The 25,027-nt window shown below is 43.6% G+C and overlaps 1 protein-coding gene across 1 annotated transcript in view; it reads right to left on the bottom strand.

Moving 5' to 3' along the window:
* LOC149465855 (protein-glutamine gamma-glutamyltransferase E-like) overlaps positions 1–20,545 on the bottom strand; it is a 61,904-nt gene extending 41,359 nt beyond the window's left edge. Inside the window, exons 1-3 of the mRNA XM_089673386.1 lie at positions 20,458–20,545; positions 12,636–12,809; positions 4,094–4,333 (exon numbers count right to left, since the gene is read on the bottom strand). Of these exons, the coding sequence (XP_089529512.1) occupies positions 4,094–4,333; positions 12,636–12,809; positions 20,458–20,464 (421 nt within the window). The 5' untranslated portion in view covers positions 20,465–20,545. The remainder of the gene's footprint in view (positions 1–4,093; positions 4,334–12,635; positions 12,810–20,457) is intronic.
* Positions 20,546–25,027: the final 4,482 nt, after the last annotated feature.

Genomic DNA, 25,027 nt, shown 5'->3' with positions numbered 1-25,027 from the left:
TTCAATACCGTGCAATTTTACACCTTCCTGCCCAGGCCATTTTTCAGGTTTCAGCGCTCTCACACTTTGAATGACAATTGCGCAGTCATACAACATTGTACCCAAACTAAAATTTTATCATTTTCTTCACACAACTAGAGCTTTCTTTTGGTGGTATTTAATCACCGCTGGGGTTTTTATTTTTTGCTAAATTAACAAAAAAAGACCAAAAATTTTGAAAAAAAAACACATTTTTCTTTGTTTCTGTTATAAAAGTTTACAAATAAATAATTGTTCTTCATAAATTTAGGACGAGATGTATTCTGCTACATGTCTTTGGTGAAAATAACCCAAATTAGGATGTATTATTTAGTTTGTAGGAAAGTTATAGAGTTCACAAACTATGGTATAGATCTGAATATTGATCAATCCTGAAGTACTGACAGCCAATCTAATTTCTTGAGGTCCAAGAATGTCAGAATAGTACAGATATCCCCAAATGACCCCTTTTTGCTGAGTAGACAGTCGGACGTACTTCATAAGAGGCATGGCGAGTTTTTTGAAGTTGTATTTTTTTGTCATAATTTTTCCGAAAATGAAAAAATGAAAAATATTATTTTCACTATTTTTTTTTTTACATACTGTCACCAGTGCAGTACAGCGTCATCATATAACTGGCATGGCGGTGAACAGGGACACTGACTGGTGACAGTATGAAAAAAAAAAAAATTATATTTTTTTTTAATTTTTTTTTATTTTTTTATTATATTTAATTTTTTATTACATTTTTTTTTATTTTTTTTAAGATTTTTTTTCATATTTTACTATGACCAAAATAGTACAATGTTACCATAGTAACATTGTACTACTTTGGGGAAGTGATCAGTATTTTTTTTTTTTTTTTTTTACACAATTTGCTTATAGCAAAGAATTACTTTGCTATAAGCAAGCATTTAGCTGAATGAAATCGATTCATTCAGCTTTTTTTTTTTTTTTTTTTTTTTTGTGCTTAGCTGTGATTTGGTCACAGCTAATCACATGACATGTGCATGTGATTAGCTATGACCATTCACAGCTAGGCACTAGTATACAATGGATGGCATCATGAATGAAGCCATCCATTGTATACAACTGTCATGTGACCTGCTGTGATTGGTCGCGGCAGGTCACATGGTACCGGCAACGGGAGCCGGTACTCGGATCTGTCATCGGCCGTGTCCGAGGTGCACGGGCGGTGACAGATCCCGCTGCTGCGCCGCTCTGCAATAGCGCAAACGGCGCATGTGCGGGAGCACGCCAAATGGCGTGGACCCGGAAAGCTGCAGCACTTTTCAAGCCGCCAAACGGCTATTGGCCGGGCGGCTAATGGTTAAAGTGACATACACCCTTTTTTTTTTTGGTGGCTGTCGTGCACAGTTGGTGCTGCAGTTTGCCGATTGTGCAAAATAAACTGACTTTCTGCTTCACAACCACTATTGTACGTTCAAAGAGTTAAATCCATTTACACGCCGGCTGGCGGTAATATTTTTTGGGTGATTAGTGCATTCCAGTGACACAAACGTACAGTTTCCAGCCAACGGCAAGCTGCAATTGACCGATTGTGTACAATAAACTGACTTTCTGCTTCACAACCACTATTGTACGTTCAATTGAAGCTGCTTCTGCTCCGCCACTCTGCCATTGGACTCTTGATAGTCGTCTCCCCACACTGCTGCTGGGGGGACTTTTTAACATAGGCCTCTGTATGGCCTTCAATTTAAGCTGCTTACGCTTCGCCACTCTGCCATGGGCCCCTGTACCGCCTCCTCTTGCTGCTGCCAGGTCCAGAGTGTGTCATGGGTCCCTGTACGGCCTCCCATTGCTGCTGACTTCATCGCCAGACTCTGCCATGTGCCACTTTCAGGCCTCCTTACACTGTTGGTGGGTTCCATTTTGTGATAGGGTGCTGTATGGCCTTCCATTGCTGCTGCCTCCACCGCCACCCTGCGCCATGCGCCTCTGTCGTCTGCTCACGCTGCTGACGGCTTCCGCTTTTTAACCGAGGCCTGTGTTTGGCTTCCGAATACTGCTGCATCCACCGCCACCCTGCGCCATGTGTCTCTGTCGTCTGCTCACGCTGCTGACGGCTTCCGCTTTTTAACCTAGGCCTGTGTATGGCTTCAGAATAATGCTGCCTACACCGCCACCCTGCGCCATGTGCCTCTGTCGTCTGCTCACGCTGCTGCCAGGTCCATACTGATTCATGGCCCCCTGTACCGGCTCCTCATGAACGTGGTTCAGCGGGTTTGCATCACTTAACGGCAAATCGTTGACAAACGCTGGGACGTTCAGTGTTGTGCGCATTAAGCCAGACACCAAAGGGCAGCACAGACCTGTTATTACTCGCTCAAGCATGGCTGAACAAAACCAGTCTCTACCACAAATTGGACCCAGACCTGCCCAGGGTCTCGTAAGTAGATTGCACGGAGGAGTAGAGTTCGTTATTGGAATTAACTGTGAGGGACTTTTAAACCTAGGCCTGTGTATGGCCTTCAATTGAAGCTGCTTCTGCTCCGCCACTCTGCCATTGGACTCTTGATAGTCGTCTCCCCACGCTGCTGCTGGGGGGACTTTTTAACATAGGCCTCTGTATGGCCTTCAATTTTAGCTGCTTACGCTCCGCCACTCTGCCATGGGCCCCTGTACCGCCTCCTCATGCTGCTGCCAGGCCCGTAATCTGCCATGGGCCCCCGTACCGACTCCTCATGCTGCTGCCAGGCCCGTAATCTGTCATGGGCCCCTGTACCGCCTCCTCATGCTGCTGCCAGGTCCAGAGTGTGTCATGGGTCCCTGTACGGCCTCCCATTGCTGCTGTCTCCATCGCCACACTCTGCCATGTGCCACTTTCAGGTCTCCTCACACTGCTGGTGGGTTCCATTTTGTCATAGGGTGCTGTATGGCCTCCCATTGCTGCTGCCTCCACCGCCACACTGTGGCTCCACACTCTGGTTTTGGCCCCGTGACTGCCCAAATGAGTGAAGTGTGCGGTGATTCTAAGATCGACGGCACTCATCTGCATGTCATACTGACTGACAGTATTATTTCTCTTCCCCAGCAGACTCCAAGGGCATTTAAATTAAAGGTACAGTGTTCTGCACTAATATAAAGGCTCTCTGAAGCCTAGAAACACCCTTTTTATAAGTTAAATTCGCAGCGAATATATTCGGCTCGAAGCGAATTTATTCGGCGAATTCGGCGAATCAGCCGAACCGAATTTTTGAATAATTCGCTCATCTCTAATTATGATTGCTTATACCAATGTATTTCATTGATATAAGAAAACATTTTTACTGAAGTAAACTGATTCATTCAGTGTCTTTTGTTGTGATTAGCTGTGATTGGCCACAGATGGTACAGATGGGCTGTGATTGGCCCTGCCTCTACCATGTGATCACTGTGACCAATCACAGCTGACAACACAATTGTATACAATGGATGGCATGAAAGGAAGCCATCCATTGTTTACAATTGTCATGTGATCTGTTATTGGTCACAAAAGTCACATGACACTGGCAGCGGGCCGGTGTAGTAATCAGTCACTGGCTGTGTCCAGTGGACACAGCCAGTGAAGATCACACTGCTGCATGGCACCGCTAAAGTGTGAGCGCCACCTTCTGATAGGACATCATATGATGCCCACTCAGAAAGAGGAATGTCCTGCTCACCCATCAATCTGCTATATGTCGGGAAGGTGTTAAAATATATGTAAAGCATAAACTTCTCATTAAGCTATAAATAGTGTGGAAATATTAGGATCTATAATGAACATCACTTATATACTGAGGGCTCATCAAAACGGGTGACAAACAAAAAGTGCCAAAAACATGTTCCTCCATTGACATTTTAGGGCCACACAGGACCTCTTTCTCAAGATGACACACCATATCACCAATAGCCATGTACTCCCTATCAGCGGCATTCAGGGTTAGGTATTGGTTAGACTTGTAAATACTGTAGGTTTTAACTGCCAACTGTGAGGATGTTGCAGAGATTCACCATCTAACTCAAAATTTGTGTGTGAATAATATCAAGCAAACAAGTAAAACCTGCTTTCACAGCAACTTATATAACCTACCTGATTCCCATGGGTTAAACAGCAAAATGAAGCCCCCAATGGGGACGTTTTGCCTTCCTCCACTGGTAATCTGTAGACTCATTTTATATCGGCCAATAACTGCATTGACTGGACTTTTGATTGTGATGTTCATAATGTTGGTACTGCTTGATTCCCGTACCGCACTCCAGGATGTCCCACTGCTAGAGCTGGTCACTGGTATTTCTGCCTTTGTATTTTTCTGTATTGATGGAGAGGGGCCTGGCAAAAAAAGTCATCATTTGATATCAGTAGAATTCCATATTTTTATATACCATTTTCTTACATACATGCAGTGAAACCAGTTACCTTTTAGCCATTGCAATCTACTACGTCAAACACTGTTTTGGTACGACTAGGGTGGCTGTGTAATGCTCATGGCAATCAGTCAGCACCAGGGGCGGACTGACCATTTGGAAACTCAGGCACTGCCTGAGGGCCTGGGGTCAGTAGGGGGCCTCATGAGATGCCCCTGGTACCTTTTTCATAAGCTTTTTTGAGTTTGGGCAAGGACACAAAGAGCCCCATGATCCCCTAATGCCGGGGGGCCCCATGAGTTGTCAGTCCGCCCCTGGTCAGCACCTAACGTATGTAAACATTTGTTTAATGATTATGGCATTATCTTGCTTTCCTCTCTTTAGGATTAAAGAAGAACTAAACCCATCAACTTAACAGTTTCAAAAAACAGCTACATTTCTTGCACGTGCCGGGAATGTAACTGTCAAGTTGGTTGTGCTTTCAACCAAACTGTCAAACCATCCAATGGCTGGCATCATAACTGATCACATGTACAGCATCATGGCGCTGAAGATCAACTGGAGGCCATGATGGCAGCTTCCCTGGGTGAAAACAATAGGAGGGTTTAGTTCCACTTTAATAATAATAGCTCCACATGTCTTCGGTAAGGAATATATGCAATTTATGAGCATAAAGTAACTACTGGCATAGCGTGGGTGGTCTAATACATACATTTTTCGGCTAGTTATCTACTATCTAAAGCTGAACTCCATGCTGTTAATTTTACAGTTGATGTACATGGCTCCAAAGCAGTCAAGAGCCACAAGTGTGAAAACATTGCGAAAAGTCAGCTGAAGAGTGATGTCACCAGCTGCCTCCAGGTTGACATAGCAATGCCCATGCATGCTGTCCTCTCCAAGTACTTACGCTCCTCTTACTGTGGCTCTCCTAACTTCTACTGTGTGGGTTCCACTGCCGCCTAGCAGAATCCTGCTCGCCATATTGTCACCTACGAACACAGTAGGAGATATTGCTGTTTTGTGCTGTGTGGCCACAACTTTGTGGCTACAGGCTGGAAGTAAGAGGAGGGTAGGTGCTAGGGGAGCACAATGTGTGTGGGCATCAATGTGGGAACCAGGAAGCAGCTGGGGCACCAAGGCACACTTTCACATTCATTGCCATTGCACCAAAGTGAGCTACCCTACCTGTTGCCACTGGATCGATGCATACTTCTGCACTTGCTGCTACTTCACAAACATACTTGACCCCATTCAGGCCAATGCACTGATGCGCCTTTGAATTTACTGCCACTGCACCAACGTGCAGTACCCTACTAGTTGCCACTGCAATGATCTGCAGTTTTATTCTCTCTGCCACTGCATTGATGTGCACTACTCCACTTGCTGCTACTGCACCTATGTGCACTACTCTACTTGCTGCTACTGCACCTATGTGCACTACTCCACTTGCTGCTATTACACCTATGTGCACTACTCCACTTGCTGCTACTGCACCTATGTGTACTACTCCACTTGCTGCTACTGCACCTATGTGTACTACTCCACTTGCTGCTACTGCACCTATGTGCACTACTCCACTTGCTGCTACTGCACCTATGTGTACTACTCCACTTGCTGCTACTGCACCTATGTGTACTACTTCACTTGCAGCTACTGCACCTATGTGTACTACTCCACTTGCAGCTACTGCACCTATGTGTACTACTCCACTTGCTGCTATTACACCTATGTGCACTACTCCACTTGCTGCTACTGCACCTATGTGCACTACTCCACTTGCTGCCATTACACCTATGTGTACTACTCCACTTGCTGCTACTGCACCTATGTGCACTAATCAACTTGCTGCCATTACACCTATGTGTACTACTTCACTTGCTGCTACTGCACCTATGTGCACTACTCCACTTGCTGCTATTACACCTATGTGCACTACTCCACTTGCTGCTACTGCACCTATGTGCACTACTCCACTTGCTGCCATTACACCTATGTGTACTACTTCACTTGCTGCTACTGCACCTATGTGTACTACTCCACTTGCTGCTACTGCACTTATGTGCACTACTCTACTTGCTGCTACTGCACCTATGTGCACTACTCCACTTGCTGCCATTACACCCATGTGTACTACTTCACTTGCTGCTACTGCACCTATGTGTACTACTCTACTTGCTGCTACTGCACCTATGTGCACTACTCTAGTTGCTGCTACTGCACCTATGTGCACTACTCCACTCGCTGCCATTACACCTATGTGTACTACTTTACTTGCTGCTACTGCACCTATGTGTACTACTCCACTTGCAGCTACTGCACCTATGTGCACTACTCCACTTGCTGCCATTACACCTATGTGTACTACTTCACTTGCTGCTTCTGCACCTATGTGCACTACTCCACTTGCTGCTACTGCACCTATGTGCACTACTCTACTTGCTGCTACTGCACCTATGTGCACTACTCCACTTGCTGCCATTACACCTATGTGTACTACTTCACTTGCTGCTACTGCACCTATGTGCACTACTCCACTTGCTGCCATTACACCTATGTGCACTACTCTACTTGCTGCTACTGCACCTATGTGCACTAATCAACTTGCTGCCACTGCACCTATGTGTACTACTCCACTTGCTGCTACTGCACCTATGTGCACTACTCTACTTGCTGCTACTGCACCTATGTGTACTACTCCACTTGCTGTTAATGCACCTATGTGTACTACTCCACTTGCTGCTACTGCACCTATGTGCACTTCTCTACTTGCTGCTACTGCACCTATGTGCACTACTCTACTTGCTGCCATTACACCTATGTGTACTACTTCACTTGCTGCCATTACACCTATGTGTACTACTCCACTTGCTGCCACTGTACATATGTGTACTACTCTACTTGCTGCTACTGCACCTATGTGTACTACTCCACTTGCAGCTACTGCACCTATGTTTACTACTCCACTTGCTGCCACTGTACATATGTGTACTACTCCACTTGCTGCTACTGCACCTATGTGCACTATTCCACTTGCTGCCACTGTACCTATGTTTACTACACCAATTGCTGCCAGTGCACCTATGTGTACTACTCCACTTGCTGCCACTGCACCTATGTGCATACTCCACTTGCTGCCACTGTACATATGTGTACTACTCCATCTACTACTACTACACCTATGTTTACTACTCCACTTGCTGCCACTGCACCTATGTGTACTACTCCACTTGCTGCCACTGCACCTATGTGCACTACTCCACTTGCTGCCACTGTGCATATGTGTACTACTCCATCTACTACTACTACTACACCTATGTTTACTACTCCACTTGCTGCCACTGCACCTATGTGTATTACTCCACTTGCTGCCAAAATACACTACACCACTACACCACTCTGCACCACTGCACACTTGTCCATGCACCAATGCTCTGTATCCCACTTGCCATCACTTTACCAATGTGCACTTCTGCTCTTGCCACTACTACACCAATGTTCCCTACTTGATTGTTCACTACTAACGCTGAGCAACTCTGCACATGGCACCACCGCACCATCGCCCACAACCTCACTATACCAAATGCACTGCCCTGCTCTTTGCCATTGCATAAGCATGCACTTCTGTATCAATTCTGTTCAATGATCAACACTGTTTGCTTGTATGGACAATCTTAACATTTACATTCTACTGAACGCTACCTCTTCTTTGTAATTTCTCTTATTTGCTGATCTGTTGCTATCATTGCTATCAAATGTCTTCTCTTAAATAACTTTCTTTTTTTACAACATGTATTAAAGTTTATTGAAGATAATTTTCTTACTTTTGTAACTATGCCTTTGAATGTCCAGATAGGTCTTTAATTGCTTTGGTTGTAGGTCCACACCTAGTGACATGCATATGAACACATGGCAAATTGCTAGCGCCTCATTTCTTTCACACTAACCCATCAGGTATGCTTGATGTGTCAACATATTTTTCCCAAAAAAAAAAACTGGAGTTAGTCCCACCCCCCCAAGTCAAATTCAAACTTGTCCTAAATTTTAGTATAATTGACAGTTGTTGTGGAGATATCTCCAAAAAGACGCATCTGATTTAATTGTCTTTAATGTTAATGGATTATGAATTATGACATATTTTAGGATGGGGAGTGAGACAGTTCTGGAAAAACTAGTTTCGAATCTGTGAGAGAATGTAATTTTCAGACACTGGTGCGTCAAGTCATGTAAAGATAGTGTTAGTGGTAAGTTCTTGTAAATTTAAACAACGGATATACTTTTAGAGAGCATTGGTAAAAACTGGGTTTTAAAAATACGAATATGCATGTTTTAATTAGAACTTTACAGTCTTGCTTATGAAGCATTTATTTTTCCTTTCTTACATTTATTGACTTTGGCTAAACCTGACACTTAATTTTCAGAATCAGAAGTGGCAACTGTCCCAAAAGTCTATGTGACTTGGTAAACTCTCAAAAATAATTAATGAGGTCAAGTCACACAGTCTACTAGTTAACGTGCATCTAAAGCCAATTATGTTACTTGTAGTTTTGGATAAAGTGAAAAAAGTGTCAGAACCTGGTAGCACCCCCTAACAACTGCACCTCCTCCACTTTGCTGCCACCCCCCAACTCATGCACTTCAGACATTATTTTCTTGCAGGTATAACCAAGTGTACAGGTGCTGCTTACCTCCCCTACAAAATGGAGATCTTCTGATGGCTGTGACATGTTTGACCCTCTACATTTGGTCATGTGACATCACAAATCTCTTGAACAAGCACAAGGGGTAGGTAGAGAAACATCATTGCGCCAGCTATTGGCAGCCTATTTGGTTTTCCTGCAGCTGCCATATTAGTGCACACTGCAAGTAAGTGTTTGACATTTGATGTGGTGGCAGTGATATGGTGGTGTCAGGGATCCCCTCGATTCCCACCGCGATGGTCCCGGCGCAGGCGCAGTGCACCGCCCTGTGCAGGGACACGGGCACTAGGTCCGGGCCGGCCGCGGCGTTCGAGTTCGCGCATGCGCAGTAGAAGCCGCGGCCGCCCGCTGGGCACCAATGGCAGTGCAGGGCGGGATATTTAAATGTCCCTGAGCTGTCATTCAGTGCCTTCTGGTCCTGCCTGTATCCTGCGAATCTGAACCTTTGTCTAGTAAGTTATTTGACCTGGATTGCTCTTGACCTGCTGATTTCTCCTGCCCAGACCCTTGCTTTGCCTGACCTCCCTTCTGAATGCCCCTCATTAGATCTGACCTGCTGTTGCTGACCTGGCCTGTGACCCGACGATTCTCTGTCCGCTCCCTTGTACCATACCGTCCTCTACGTTACCAACTCGGCCCGTCTGACTTCACACTTGCTCAGCCATCCATCCCATCGGGGTCACACGACCTCCTCACATCTGGCTCTCCCTGGTTGGAGCCCCTGGCGAACACCCCTACCATTGACAGGTGTGCTCAGTAGTGGCGACCTGGTCCCGGGGTACTCCCAAGTCCATCCCCACCATCAGGGGCTCTGGTGAACAAGTACCCTGGGGCTTAGACTCCGCACTCTGGGCACGCCTGACCAGTGGAGTGCTAGTGGTGCTGCTCGGCGGTCCCTCGCAGGTGGAGCCAGCGTCCCTTTAAAACAGAGCCCCACCCTTGCTTGTCAATGCTGCAACTCTTTTTTACACCACATCTAATATTCTCAGGGGCGGACTGACCATTTGGAAACTTGGGCACTGCCCGAGGGCCCGGGGTCAGTAGGGGGCCCCATGAGATGCCCCTGGTACCTTTTTCATAGTCTTTTTTGAGTTTGGGCTCCATGATCCCCTATTGCCCGGGGGCCCCATGAGTTGTCAGTCCGCCCCTGAATATTCTGGATCAATAGGAAATAATCTCACTGTGCATCACAGCCTCCCAATTGGTACAGAATGTTTGCATGCAATTTAGTGTAATAGAATGTCCGCAGTGTCTCATAAACTGAGATTAATTAGACTTGCATATGACAGTTCAAAAGAAAGGGGACCATAATTATATTGTCAGGTATGTTTTTGCTGTAATATTAATGGCAGACTTTACAATGTTGCATTACAGGTCTACTCGCCTAGTGCAGGAATACAAAAATAGAATTGCAATATTGTGAGATTCTAAATCTCTTTTGTGTGCAATAAGTATTAAGATGAACTATATTTTGTATTCTTATAGTGTTTACATACATACTACTCTTCTTTCCTTAATGGAAGGCAGATCAGTTCAAACTTCAGTTTGATTCACCCAGTCAAATCTATGTAGGATGGTCTTTTCTTGGTGAATGAAATGTGAATCATCCCTGTGAATATCTGATGACTATAGCTACAAAATACTGTATTATATAAGTAGGGATTTCAGAAAAAAGAAAAATAATAAATCATATATAATTGCTACATAAGCCATGTTGTAATTACAGGAGACCAATGACATTCCTCCTTTTTATCCCATTTTCAGTTCCTGTGCACAGAAAGCAGTTGTGAATCTTGGATTTCACTTTGAGAAGTTGGATCTACACTGTTGTTGCCAGTACAGGCTTACATCCCTTCTTTCGCAGTTGGCTGGAATTATATTTTCCTTATTGGATGAGGGCAGCCCAAAGGAAAAGAAAAAAATATTCCATCCAAGAAAGACTTTTTAAATTTTATTTATAGCCAAAACTTATTTTGTGTTTATTTTGTTTAGGATAGGGCAGGGAACAGTTAAAACTTTGATTATGGGTTTTTTAGCTATCTGGGTTCTGCTGGGGAGGCTTTACTTCCTGCGACAGAAAATAGGAAATCTCACAAAAGTCCTGCTTGACATCGGAAGATATTTTTCCCATTTGTAACAACTTTAAAATTTTGGATTTCCCCTCAATTTCTCTCAATGACAATGACCCCCAAGACCCAATAGAGGTATGACTCACCCCAGCATGGACACATACAACAACAAAAGCATTACATAGGGCTCAACCCTATGAAAAACTAAAAAAAAAGGTTTGCCGTTACATAAACTTTAACGCCACTATAGTTGGACAGATATTTTGAACACAGATATGGCAAGAAAGGCAAATTCTAATTAATATACAGAGCTTTCACAAATGTTATCTAGGGATTACTAGGGAGAACTGTGACATGGGAGAAGGTGCAATCAAGAGCTTACAACACCCTCTGTGCACAAATATTATTAGATGGAATATCAAAAGGAAAAGTATTGTTCACTTTAATCTTATTAAAGGAGAAGAAAGGCCAACACTCTTTTGGTCCTACTTCTGTGGGTCACAGGAGTGCACTTAGCTCTCCCACTGGTCCAGGCTCTGGTTCTTTAAAGTTGAGCTGTCTAGACTAGCAGCTGGCTCAGTCTCGTGGCGAGCTGCTGAGAGCCTGAACTAGCTGTTCTCGCCCTCCCTCTTCCACAGCCCAATGCTCTAGTGAGTGCTGGAGGGGCAGAGCAGAGGCTCTCTGCTCCGTGAAGACCAAGAACTGAGTGATCAGCAGTCCTCGATCATCGTTCTAGAGCCAGCAGAGGACAGATGCATCTGGGATCGGTGCTGCAGCCATCCAGGTGAGTGTATGTGTTTGTTATTTTCAGTTTGTATACTTCTCTTTAAATATAACCTTTCCATTTAAATCTGAAGACATCATTTTTAAACCTGCCAAAAATTAAAATGTGAGGGCATTGCAATGCTAACATCTTGAAGGCATTCCAAACGTCGTTGGAAGTCAGAGTGAAGTCTCATTTGCTGTTTATAAAACTGATGGTTTGATTTGTGAAGGGACCTCGGAGTAGGTCTCTTCCAGCATGTGGAGATTGTGGAGGTTGGTGAGGGGCCCTATCCATAGACAGAAAGTTAGATTAACCCCATCTGGATCACTTTATTGATGTATGAGACAAAACATAGCCAACATGTTTCAGAAAATTGTGACTCCTAATTAGCTTTGGTAACGTTGATTGTGGGTGTTGCAGTCTGTTTCCTAACAATGTTTGTCTGTTGCATCTGCAGTGACCTCTGCAGACTGTACCAAAGGCCTTAAGAAGTGTGAGTGTCAGTCTCCTGAAACACATTGGCTGTATTTTATATCATACATTAATAAAATGATTATTTTTCTCCAAGTGGATCCAAGATTTTCACACAGTGCTCCTCATGTACCTGCAGAACCTTTTTCATGATGGTATTATGGAACCAATTTTCTCTGCTCCAGCCTCAAATCATTACCTACATGTATTCTGCATCTGCTTCTTGGGAGCTAACAGAACGGTCACTTTAGAAAACCATATTACCTGTTTCCACAGTTATGTTAAGCACATCTCTTGATGTTACTGGTCTGTTGCATGTAAAAGTCATTGTAAATTTCAATCCCCTTCTGAGCACAGTCTCATTGGTGTCATAGTCTAGGGTCTTGTGAGCTGTGGTATTTTTGACTTTATTGAAGTTAACATTGGTCACCTGAAGATCTGAAAGAAAGAGTAATTTATGTTACAACCAAGAAAAGACATGTTTACAATGGTAACGTTGGTGTGTAGCAAGTAGAAAGGCACGCATTGCTTTGAAATGCACAGTGTTTGCTGTCATTGCATTATTAAGATTAATTATACAAAACTGAACAATTCTTTTTTTTGCATTGTCAGATTCAGTGGAGTAGGGTGGGCAAAATTCTAGGAAAGATTTTACTGATTCTGGCAGACTGAAGCAAGCAAGTTGTGGTGGAGATTTTGCAGTCTATGGCTTAGTTTTCACAGTGTAAGACTCATGAGAATTTTTGTATCTATAAATTAACTTCGTATGAAAGCCCAACTCTGGCCAGAGCTTACACTTGTATAGAATGAATAAATGGTAAAACCCAAATTTTTTTAAAAACCTAACTCTGGCGCACAGGAGTAAAGAAGCATAAAGGTGAAAAGGATAAATATTATAAAGTAAAATATGATAATGGCAATATTGGAATTCAAGTACTTAAAACAGGGTATGTAAATGCATTGATTGTCAGGGCAGGGGCTGAGGAATGGACAGGCAGGCCTAAACAATGTAACGCACTGGCTGGCGACAACCACCACCCACAGACCGAAGTCTCCCAGGGCGCGGAGTCTAAGTCCCAGGCTGCCCTTCACCAGGGCCCCTGATGGTAGGGATGGACTTGACGCAGCCAGGAACCAGGTCGCGGCCCCCGAGACACCTCAGTTGTGGTAATGGCCGCCGCCAATGGCGTGTAGCTGGTGGAAAAGACAATAGAGTAGTCGGGCAGGCCGGGTCAACAACAACGGGACAAAACGGTACAGGACAGCAGATGAGAATCACGGGTCACGGGCCGAGTTCAGCAACGGAGGGTCAGATCAAAGGAAAACACAAAGAATGGTCAGGTCACAAGCCGAGTCAGATTCCAGGAGAGTCACGAGAGTCAGAACAGAGTTATAGCAACACAAAGACACAAGTGCAAAGGGCATGTGCGGACCACAGGCTTATATGTAATCAGCCACACCCCTCTGGGGGATGGACCTCAGAGACCAGAAGGCATAAAAGATTCCCACCATGCTCTGCAGAAATCCAACATGGATGCCAGCACATGGAGAAACATAACCTCTGGGAAAAGGTAGGACCTTGACATTGATGTACAATGAGTCCTTATAAGAGTCTCTCAGGCAATCTGCCTGGAATCTTTTTAGCACAAAAAGCCATCCTCTGAGCAAGCCAGCTCTGTAAGCAGGGACAGAAGAAAAGAGACAGGAGGAGCCCATCTGAGTGTAGTAATAACACTGTATTTAACCACTTCAATATCGGACACTTACCCCCTTCCTGCCCAGGACAATTTTCAGGTTTCAGCGCTCTCACACTTTGAATGACAATTGCGCGGTCATGCAACACTGTACCCAAACTAAATTTTTAGCATTTTGTTCACACAACTAGAGCTTTCTTTGGGTGGTATTTAATCACCACTGGGGTTTTTATTCTTTGCTAAATTAAAAAAAAAATAAGACCGAAAATTTTGAAAAAAACCCCAAGTTTTTCTTTGTTTCTGTTATAAAAGTTTGCAAATAAATTGTTCTTCATAAATGTAGGTCAGGATGTATTCTGCTACATTTCTTTGATGAAAATAACCTAAACCAGTTAGTCTGTAGGATAGTTATAGAGTCTACAAACTATGGGATATATCTGAAAATTGATCAATCCTGAAGTACCGACAGCCAATCTAATTTCTTGAGGCCCAAAAATGTCAGAACAGTACAGATATCCCCCAAATGACCCCTTTTTGCAAAGTAGACAGTCCGGCGTATTTCATAAGAGACATGGTGAGTTTTTTGAAGTTGTAATTTTTTTGTCATTTTTCCGAAAATAGATAAATGTTTTTAAATTTTTTTTTACATACTGTCACCACTGCAGTACAGCATCATCATATAACTGGTGTGACGGTGATCAGGGACACTGACTGGTGACAGTACGGAAAAAAAAAAAATTATTATTTTATAATTTTTTAAAATTCTTTATTAAATTTTTTCTCTTTTTTTAAGATTATTTTTGCTTTATCGGCTGCTTTATCGGCTCTACAACACCACCACTCTGCAAGATTGACCACTACAGTGTCTCTCACCATCTCCATCAGCCCAGCTGCTATTGCATTAACCACCGGTGGCACCTGTGGGACATTTTGAGGAACGGTCATCTCTCATATACACAGATGAGCTTGTTTTATTACTTCCTTTGTGAGTGTTGTTAATCCTTTGCTATGAAATACAGTGTTATTTCTACACTCAGACGGGCACCTCCTGTCTCTTTTCTTCTAAACCTTAATTTTTTTACTGCTGTTTTTGCTCTAATCATTCTCCACTATAATAAAAAGTGCTTTTTTTGCTGGAGGTCTTTTTATTTGGAAATTTCACCTCGCCGCTTGACTGAATGACCATTTATTGGAGGTAAAAGTTTTCACTAGGGTTGCAAACAAATGAAAAAATTAAAAATGTTAATATTGAGCAGGCGTTGATTAATTTAATAGAAAATGTTCTAGATAGTCATAACAACCGCAGTGTAACTGTGAGGGTGGATTGATCCTTTTGCTCTACATTGCATCCAAGTTCCATTAGGTTGGAAGTAGGCAATTCATGGGGACCAAATTTTAAGAAACCTCTTGTGTATCTAGCAAGATAGCAGTTAATTTGTTGTGAATCATTATTTCATTTAGCTGTATTGTAGCTTCAGGGCTTTTATGGGATTTTTACATAAATTACAGTTCAGAAATGTATATATTAAAGAGTAATCTGCGAGTCTCTGTGCCTTAGGGCATGATCTCCAAACATGTACCATCATACCTTCCTGTCCACAGCACCAAAAGCAAGGAGGTGAACAATGAGGAATGTATTTAGCAATACAAGATGGAATTAAATACCAAAAATTAGAACCTTATATGTGTAGACAGGATACAACTATATCATTATGCCTTTCAGGGACATTTACAGATGAGACTATCATTACTCCTTTTCCCCCTAGAGCTCAGTACTGGGACTGCTACATCACTTCCTGTTAGCAGAGTGGACCAATTTTGTCTGACAGCAGAGGATCTTGGGACTTGTAGTCCTATAGCCAACACATACTGTATTCCTGAGTGATGATTAAACTGCAAATACCAGAGAATCGGGGAACCAGAAGGATGCTGGGAGAGCAGATATATTCTGCAACAAAGAAATGGCTCTCTCTCTTGGTGTGGGCTTCAGAACTAAACATGAGGGGACTGCCTTTCTTTTCCAGAGACAGATTGCTAGTCTACTGCTGTAGGACTGTGCACATCAGTTCAACACAACGGTGAGGCAGACTGCCACACCGGGATTGCTTCAGCTTCTCTGCATTGGGACTGTCACTGTCTGGTCCTCATACAGACATCCCTGCTCACTGCACAGACAGGTCGTCAGGCGGTAACTCTGCACGTCCCTGCAAACAGCCAAGAGCCTGGGCAAAAACTCTTGTTTCTAGGAGGCTGTGCTATCCATAGGATTAGTGAGTGAGTGGATGCCCAACCTCTTTCTGTTATCACTTTAGAGGCACTGCCTGCTGACACCTTTACACCTCATCTACCAGGAGACGTTTGCTTTGAGTGGCTTATCTGTTTAACTTCATTAAATTACCAGAATTCACTAATGCTTATGGGCCCCACTATTGCTAGCAGCAGATAGCTGAGTCCACTATATCAGGTACTTTAAACATCACAGGACTCATGGCGCATTCTCTAGTTAAAGGGACCTTTTCTCTTCTAAGGCCATTGTTATTCAACTTAGGGTATTTCTATCTATAAATGTTGGAGTACACATTTACATAATTTTCTGCATGCCCCGTTGTGGTACTTGTGCACAAAAGGGAGCTGTTAAGTCAAAAAGCCTTTTCTTCCCCCTCTTGCTGTCGGTGATGCAATTAAATAGTTAAACCTTACTATTCATGACTGTATAACCTGTTAAACATTGCTAATTGATTATTTCTATTTTACAAGTGTTCCGCTTTTATGCGTTAACTGGGGCAGTATATACTAGACCCATTATTCTTGTAGCCTAATCTTTTGAATAAGTCTAATATAGAGGTGATACTAAAGAATCATGTCTCTTGCATTGTTATCCTATTCTGTTGAAATATGTCTGAACCTAGAGTATCAGAGGTGACGGGAGGCTTGCAAGGTCAGGTCAACCACTGAAGACAAGCATTATCAAGTGGCCACTGCGGGGATAGTGCTACCTATGAATTCCCTAATGCTAAAATATTAAAGTGCCTAGTCTTGGAAGTCCAGATTTTTGTCCAATCCTCATCTGATAAAGTTTTTCCTAATTCTGCCTCCCAACATAGCATATAAATAGTTTTAAAGGAGAAGTGTGGGAAAGCAAAAAAACATACATACTCCCCTCCATGCTCCAGTCCCCCACTGGCACTAAGCTGTCCCCCATTGGCACTAAGCATGACAACTGTCCACTGATCACATGTCCGCTGATCGCTCAGTTCTCAGTCTTCCTAGAGTAGAGAGCGGTGACTGTCAGCTCTCAGCTCTGCCCCTCCAGAGCTCACTGGAGCGCCTGGCTAGGGTGAGGGTGGGTGTGGTTGGCTTAGGCTCCCAGTGGTATACTGAGAGGCTGCGGCAGCTGCCAATCAGGCATCTGGGGGGATCCCAACATTATTGTTGGGATCTTTCAGGAGTCAGGAGAGGCTCTGTGGCTTTAGTCCACTGTCTGCTGATTCTGGGTCACTGGAGAGGACCGTAAGTCCAATCCTGTGACCCAGAAGAGAAGTATGGCCAAAGAAGCTGTGGTCATAGTTCTCTTTTAATGGGCACCTTGGATGAGCAAATGGATGATTGAATGACAGAGATAGGTTCCTGGGGAGTGGGAAGCAGTGCTGCACTTACTTTCAAAGCTAGTGAGCATGAGTCTTTTTCAGAAGGTTGAAAACCAAATACTGTAATTATAAATATTGATGCAGTCATCAGATTTACAGATACAGACATGCCTAAGCCATCATTTGTTTTATGTCAAAAAAGGGTGAGCCTTTAGGTTGCAAAGAACCCCATATGTTTTAAGGTGACCACAAAATAAAAGTGGGAAATACACTGGGCAACATTCATAAACCGTAGAGCAGCATTGGAAGAAATACCACTTTGATGGCATTACTCATCCAGAAGAACATCAGATGTACCACCAAGTATGATCAGATGTATCAACCTCACATACTGCATACTTGTCCTGGATCACTGAATCAGAAACTTCAAAACTCAGGGACAGCAAGACAAGAACCATTTTCAGAAGAATAGCAAAACCATTTGTCTTTAAGTAAAGGTTTCTTTATATAATTTTCTCTGTCCCTAATGATTTTCAAGAAAACCTATACTGAAAAAAAAATTCTAAGGCTGCCATTTACGTCCTTTTTTTCCCAGGAATTGAACTTTCTTTCAGTGGTCAATATTTTGGACTTTTTGATATTAAACATGTCCAGTAAAAGTTTTTTTTCTTTAAATCCAATTTTGTTATAAATGTAGGCCAAAATGTATTCTGCTCCATGTCTTTGCTAAAAAAAATCCCAATACGTGTAAATTAATTGGTTTACGTGAAAGTTATAGTGTTTACAAATGGCGGTCTAGATAATATAAATAATAAATAATTTTTTTCTACTAGTAATGGCGGTGATCATCGACTTTTAGCGGGACTGCAGGACTGCGGCAGACATTCTGACACCGGGGGGAACTAATTTGGTGTCACTGACACCAATATGGTGATCAGTGCTAAAAAAAAGCGCTGACACTGTACTAATGTCACTGGGCAGGGAGGGGTTAATGTGAGGGGCGATCAAAGGCTTAACTGTGTGCTGGGAGTATTTTACTAGGGGGCGTGTTCTTCACTGTAAGCACACTGATTAGGATGGCTGTACTGCTCGAGCTGACAGGGAGGAAGATAGTTTGTAAACAAATGCCAATGTACTTAATCCAATGTGATATTTCAGTTTTTCCTTTATCATAAATTTGCAAACATTTCTAAAATTCTATTTTCACTCTGTCATTATGGGGTTCTGAGTGTAGATTAATGAGGAAAAAAATGAATGTAGCCTCCCTAGCAGTTTGATTATGTCAGTATTTCTGTGCTTAAGAGGTACATTTTTTTGCATGGAAATATGTCGTTTTTTTATTGTAGGCCTGTAATTTTTAGGAATAACTCACTGAAATCTGTCTGAACAAGAGTCTAGTAAACATCCCGGGTATGTTAAAATTTGAAACACTAAATCATAAATGATAATTTAATAAATAATCATAAAAAATAATAATATAATAATACATTTAATTCAATGATGTAATCAAACCAAAAACACTGAAATTTGAAATAGAGAGCCAAGTTCGCACATCACTGAGCAAAGTCGCAAAATCGTTTTCAGTGTCTGATGACAAACGAATCATTATGACTCAATTCTGCAAGTAGTTCTGATTTACTATCGCTGTTCTCCAGCTGGTCTAAAACCGCTTTTGACCTAAAGGGACGCTTTTTGGACACCATGGACATTTTGCAGTTTCAAGGCAGAAAGAACAGTAAAAATGCAGGCAGGGCACAGGACAAAGCACTCGGGACAAAATGTATGTGAAATGGTTTGATACAGTAATGTTATGCTATGTGATTTTAGTGTATTTAGTGAATGTCACTTTTTGACATTTGTAAATTTCCCGCCAGTTCCGTCCCCGTACGTCCTGACGTCGCAGGGAACGGAACCCGAAAGATAGATCGGCCAGAGGAGATGGCTGGAGACACTGCAGGGGGGACATCGCAGGAGCGCAGGACAAGGTAAGTGCAGAAGGGATCCCGGAGCAACGCTGCAGTGTATTCCTGAATGTAGCTCGGGGTTACCGCTTGTGGTACTGAAAGGTTACCCTGAGCTACACTCGGTAATACCTCCAGGGAGGTTAAACAACTGTAGTATCAGGCTACAACATAACAAAATTGAAAAAAGTGAAGGGGGTCTGAATATTTTATGAATGCACTGTATATATGTGCATTATGGGGTCATGGTCAGGATTGCAATCCCTGATGACTTGAAGCTATCAATTACCCTTGTTGCCACTCCTTTGTGCCCTATAGACAAGGGGGGGGGGTTATATACTAAAACTAGAGAGTGCAAAATCTAATGCAGCTCTGCATAAAAACCAATCAGCTTCCAGGGTTTTTGTCAAAGCTTAATTGAGCAAGCTGAAGTTAGAATCTGATTGGCTACCATGCACAGGTCCGCCAGATTTTGCACACTCCAGTTTTTGTAAATCAACCCCAAGCTATCATTAATATATTCTCATCCTGCAAACTCTTGCCATCAAGTCAAACCCCTAGGCTAAAACTCAGCATAACTGTATCTGTGATAGTTCAATCAAAGTTTTGCAAAATTTAACAGAGGATTGTAATAATGTTAGCAATTTCAATATTTACAGCTTTATATTTACCTATATACTTTGTTAGATTTTTTTTTCTATTTTAGATTGTTTCTATGTTAAAAAAAATTATATTGTAAACATATTTAAAATGCCTAAATAGTGTGATTAATTATTTTGTTCAGCCATATTCATGCAACATTCAGTAGGCTACCAGGTACACACACCCATATATACACACTTACTTGACATCTTGCTCTTTTTATCTCTCTGTATCGTCCGCCTTGGGTATACTTGTATCCAACATTGTTATGTGTCCTTATATTATCCTCATTATGCAAAACATCTGGGTGAGGTTTTTTCCTCCTTTTTTTTTTACTGCTGTACAAACATATTGGGGTTGCTCAATGCTGGGAGCGTAATTACTGAAGTCACATAGTCATGATAGATAGAACTTGTCTGGGGACATGCCAGTCAGAGCTACTCATACATATGCAAATGTGCCTATAGCTGCAGTAGGGAAACTATGTATACAGTATGATCACAAGTTTTATACTTAATAACAAACTGGAGGATTTTGTATTATTGGCTGGATGCCATTTGCTAAGGGAAACTTGTGCTAAGAGAAAGAATAACGTGACTATTATGACATCACTGGTCCTCTCTACTTCCTCCAATCAGAGAGCATTATGCATTTATTAAGAAAAATGTAAAAGCATACTCTGAATGAGGACCATGCTGAGCAACAACTACCTGTACTTACTGTGCAGTAGGGCAGCCACTTGGGAAAGGTAAAAAGATATATGGAGGAGAGCCCCCATAGAAAAGAAGGTACTCTCATGTGACCCAGGTAGTTTTAATGATACAAAAAACCTTTATTGATTCACATATAACACATATGCACAAAAAAAATGACAACGTTGTCACTTAAAATTAGAAAAACCCAGGTTTTCCTAGTTTTAAGTGACAATGTTGTCATATTTTAATGGTGATGGGTGAAGACTATTTTCAATTTTTGTACATGCTTGTGCATATGTGTTACATGTCAATCAATAAAGGTTTTGTGTATCTTTAAAACTACCAGGGTCACATGAGAGTACCTTCTTTTCTATGGGGGCTCTCCTCCATATATCTTTTTATCTAATTATTATTATTATTAGAGATGAGCGAATCGAAGTAGGCGAAGTGGAATTCGTTTCGAATATTAGGAAAATTTCGATTCGCGTCGAATCCGAAAATAAGCAGACTTCGGATGCGCGAATCAAAATTTTTCCTAAAATGGCGGCGACATGTGTGGCGACGGAGCGGGGATGTCTGGGAAGGCGCGCAGACAAGGCGCGCTGACCCATAATGCATTCATTCATGACATGTGATCGCATTAGCCAATCAGCAGCCAGCCAGCCAGCACTGTGTAATGGTCGAGCTATAAATGGCGGCCATTTTAGAATTCTCCATTTGCCTCCAGTCATTCAACAGAGGCAGACCTGGCTGTATTCAGGGAGAGAGTTAGGGACAGAGAAACGTTACTTAGGGCCACAGAATCGTTACTTAGGGACACAGAATTGTTACTCAGGGACAGACAGAATTGTTACTGAGGGATACAGAATTGTTACTGAGGGCCACAGAATCGTTACTTAGGGCCACAGAAACATTACTTAGGGCCACAGAATTGTTACTTAGGGACAGACACAGAATTGTTACTGAGGGACACAGATTTGTTACTGAGGGCCACAGAATCGTTACTTAGGGCCACAGAATTGTTACTTAGGGACAGACACAGAATTGTTACTGAGGGACACAGATTTGTTACTGAGGGCCACAGAATCGTTACTTAGGACCACAGAAACGTTACTTAGGGCCACAGAAACGTTACTTAGGGCCACAGAATTGTTACTTAGGGACAGACACAGAATTGTTATTGAGGGACACAGATTTGTTACTGAGGGCCACAGAATTGTTAATTAGGGCCACAGAAACGTTACTTAGGGCCACAGAAACGTTACTTAGGGACACAGAATTGTTACTCAGGGACAGACACAGAATTGTTACTGAGGGATACAGAATTGTTACTTAGGGCCACAGAATCGTTACTTAGGGCCACAGAAACGTTACTTAGGGCCACAGAAACGTTACTTAGGGCCACAGAATTGTTACTTCGGGACAGACACAGAATTGTTAATGAGGGACACAGATTTGTTACTGAGGGCCACAGAAACATTACTTAGGGCCACAGAAACGTTACTTAGGGCCACAGAATTGTTACTTAGGGACAGACACAGAATTGTTACTGAGGGACACAGATTTGTTACTGAGGGCCACAGAAACGTTACTTAGGGCCACAGAAACGTTACTTAGGGCCACAGAATCGTTACTTAGGGCCACAGAAACGTTACTTAGGGCCACAGAAACGTTACTTAGGGCCACAGAATTATTACTTAGGGACAGACACAGAATTGTTATTGAGGGACACAGAATTGTTACTGAGGGCCACAGAACCGTTACTTAGGGCCACAGAAACGTTACTTAGGGCCACAGAATTGTTACTTAGGGACAGACACAGAATTGTTACTGAGGGACACAGATTTGTTACTGAGGGCCACAGAAACGTTACTTAGGGCCACAGAAACGTTACTTAGGGCCACAGAATTGTTACTTAGGGACAGACACAGAATTGTTACTGAGGGACACAGATTTGTTACTGAGGGCCACAGAAACGTTACTTAGGGCCACAGAATCGTTACTTAGGGCCACAGAAACGTTACTTAGGGCCACAGAATTGTTACTTAGGGACAGACACAGAATTGTTATTGAGGGACACAGAATTGTTACTGAGGGCCACAGAACCGTTACTTAGGGCCACAGAAATGTTACTTAGGGCCACAGAATTGTTACTTAGGGACAGACACAGAATTGTTACTGAGGGACACAGATTTGTTACTGAGGGCCACAGAATCGTTACTTAGGGCCACAGAATCGTTACTTAGGGCCACAGAAACGTTACTTAGGGCCACAGAAACATTACTTAGGGCCACAGAATCGTTACTTAGGTCCACAGAAACGTTACTTAGGGCCACAGAAACGTTACTTAGGGACACAGAATTGTTACTCAGGGACAGACACAGAATTGTTACTCAGGGACAGACACAGAATTGTTACTCAGGGACACAGAATTGTTACTGAGGGACACAGAATTGTTACTGAGGGACACAGAATTGTTACTCAGGGACACAGAATTGTTACTGAGGGACACAGAATTGTTACTGAGGGACACAGAATTTTTACTGAGGGACACAGAATTGTTACTGAGGGACACAGAATTGTTACTTGAAAGTTGTGTTCAATTTTTTGACATAGGGTGCTGGCAGATTACGGGCCTCCCATAGCTGCTGCCAGGCCCCTAATCTGCCATGGGCCCCTATACCACCTCCTCATGCTGCTGCCAAGTCCAGAGTCTCTCATGGGTCCCTGTACGGCCTCCCATTGCTGCTGTCTCCATCGCCACACTCTGCCATGTGCCACTTTCAGGTCTCCTCACACACTGCTGGTGTGTTCCATTTTTTGACATAGGGTGCTGGCAGATTACGGGCCTCCCATAGCTGCTGCCAGGCCCCTAATCTGCCATGGGCCCCTATACCGCCTCCTCATGCTGCTGCCAGGTCCACAGTGTCTCATGACATGTGCCACTTTCAGGTCTCCTCACACTGCTGGTGTGTTCAATTTTTTGACATAGGGTGCTGGCAGATTACGGGCCTCCCATAGCTGCTGCCAGGCCCCTAATCTGCCATGGGCCCCTATACCGCCTCCTCATGCTGCTGCCAAGTCCAGAGTCTCTCATGGGTCCCTGTACGGCCTCCCATTGCTGCTGTCTCCATCGCCACACTCTGCCATGTGCCACTTTCAGGTCTCCTCACACACTGCTGGTGTGTTCAATTTTTTGACATAGGGTGCTGGCAGATTACGGGCCTCCCATAGCTGCTGCCAGGCCCCTAATCTGCCATGGGCCCCTATACCGCCTCCTCATGCTGCTGCCAAGTCCAGAGTCTCTCATGGGTCCCTGTACGGCCTCCCATTGCTGCTGTCTCCATCGCCACACTCTGCCATGTGCCACTTTCAGGTCTCCTCACACACTGCTGGTGTGTTCCATTTTTTGACATAGGGTGCTGGCAGATTACGGGCCTCCCATAGCTGCTGCCAGGCCCCTAATCTGCCATGGGCCCCTATACCACCTCCTCATGCTGCTGCCAAGTCCAGAGTCTCTCATGGGTCCCTGTACGGCCTCCCATTGCTGCTGTCTCCATCGCCACACTCTGCCATGTGCCACTTTCAGGTCTCCTCACACACTGCTGGTGTGTTCCATTTTTTGACATAGGGTGCTGGCAGATTACGGGCCTCCCATAGCTGCTGCCAGGCCCCTAATCTGCCATGGGCCCCTATACCGCCTCCTCATGCTGCTGCCAAGTCCAGAGTCTCTCATGGGTCCCTGTACGGCCTCCCATTGCTGCTGTCTCCATCGCCACACTCTGCCATGTGCCACTTTCAGGTCTCCTCACACACTGCTGGTGTGTTCAATTTTTTGACATAGGGTGCTGGCAGATTACGGGCCTCCCATAGCTGCTGCAAGGCCCCTAATCTGCCATGGGCCCCTATACCGCCTCCTCATGCTGCTGCCAAGTCCAGAGTGTCTCATGCCATGTGCCACTTTCAGGTCTCCTCACACTGCTGGTGTGTTCAATTTTTTGACATAGGGTGCTGGCAGATTACGGGCCTCCCATAGCTGCTGCCAGGCCCCTAATCTGCCATGGGCCCCTATACCGC

The sequence above is a fragment of the Staurois parvus genome, unplaced genomic scaffold (assembly GCF_062004578.1).
Source record: "Staurois parvus isolate SC_StPar_1 unplaced genomic scaffold, SC_StPar_1.0 ptg000137l, whole genome shotgun sequence".
Classification (NCBI taxonomy): domain Eukaryota; kingdom Metazoa; phylum Chordata; class Amphibia; order Anura; family Ranidae; genus Staurois; species Staurois parvus.
The sequence above is the reverse complement of the archived record's forward strand: the minus strand, read 5'-3'. Positions and strand labels throughout refer to the sequence as shown.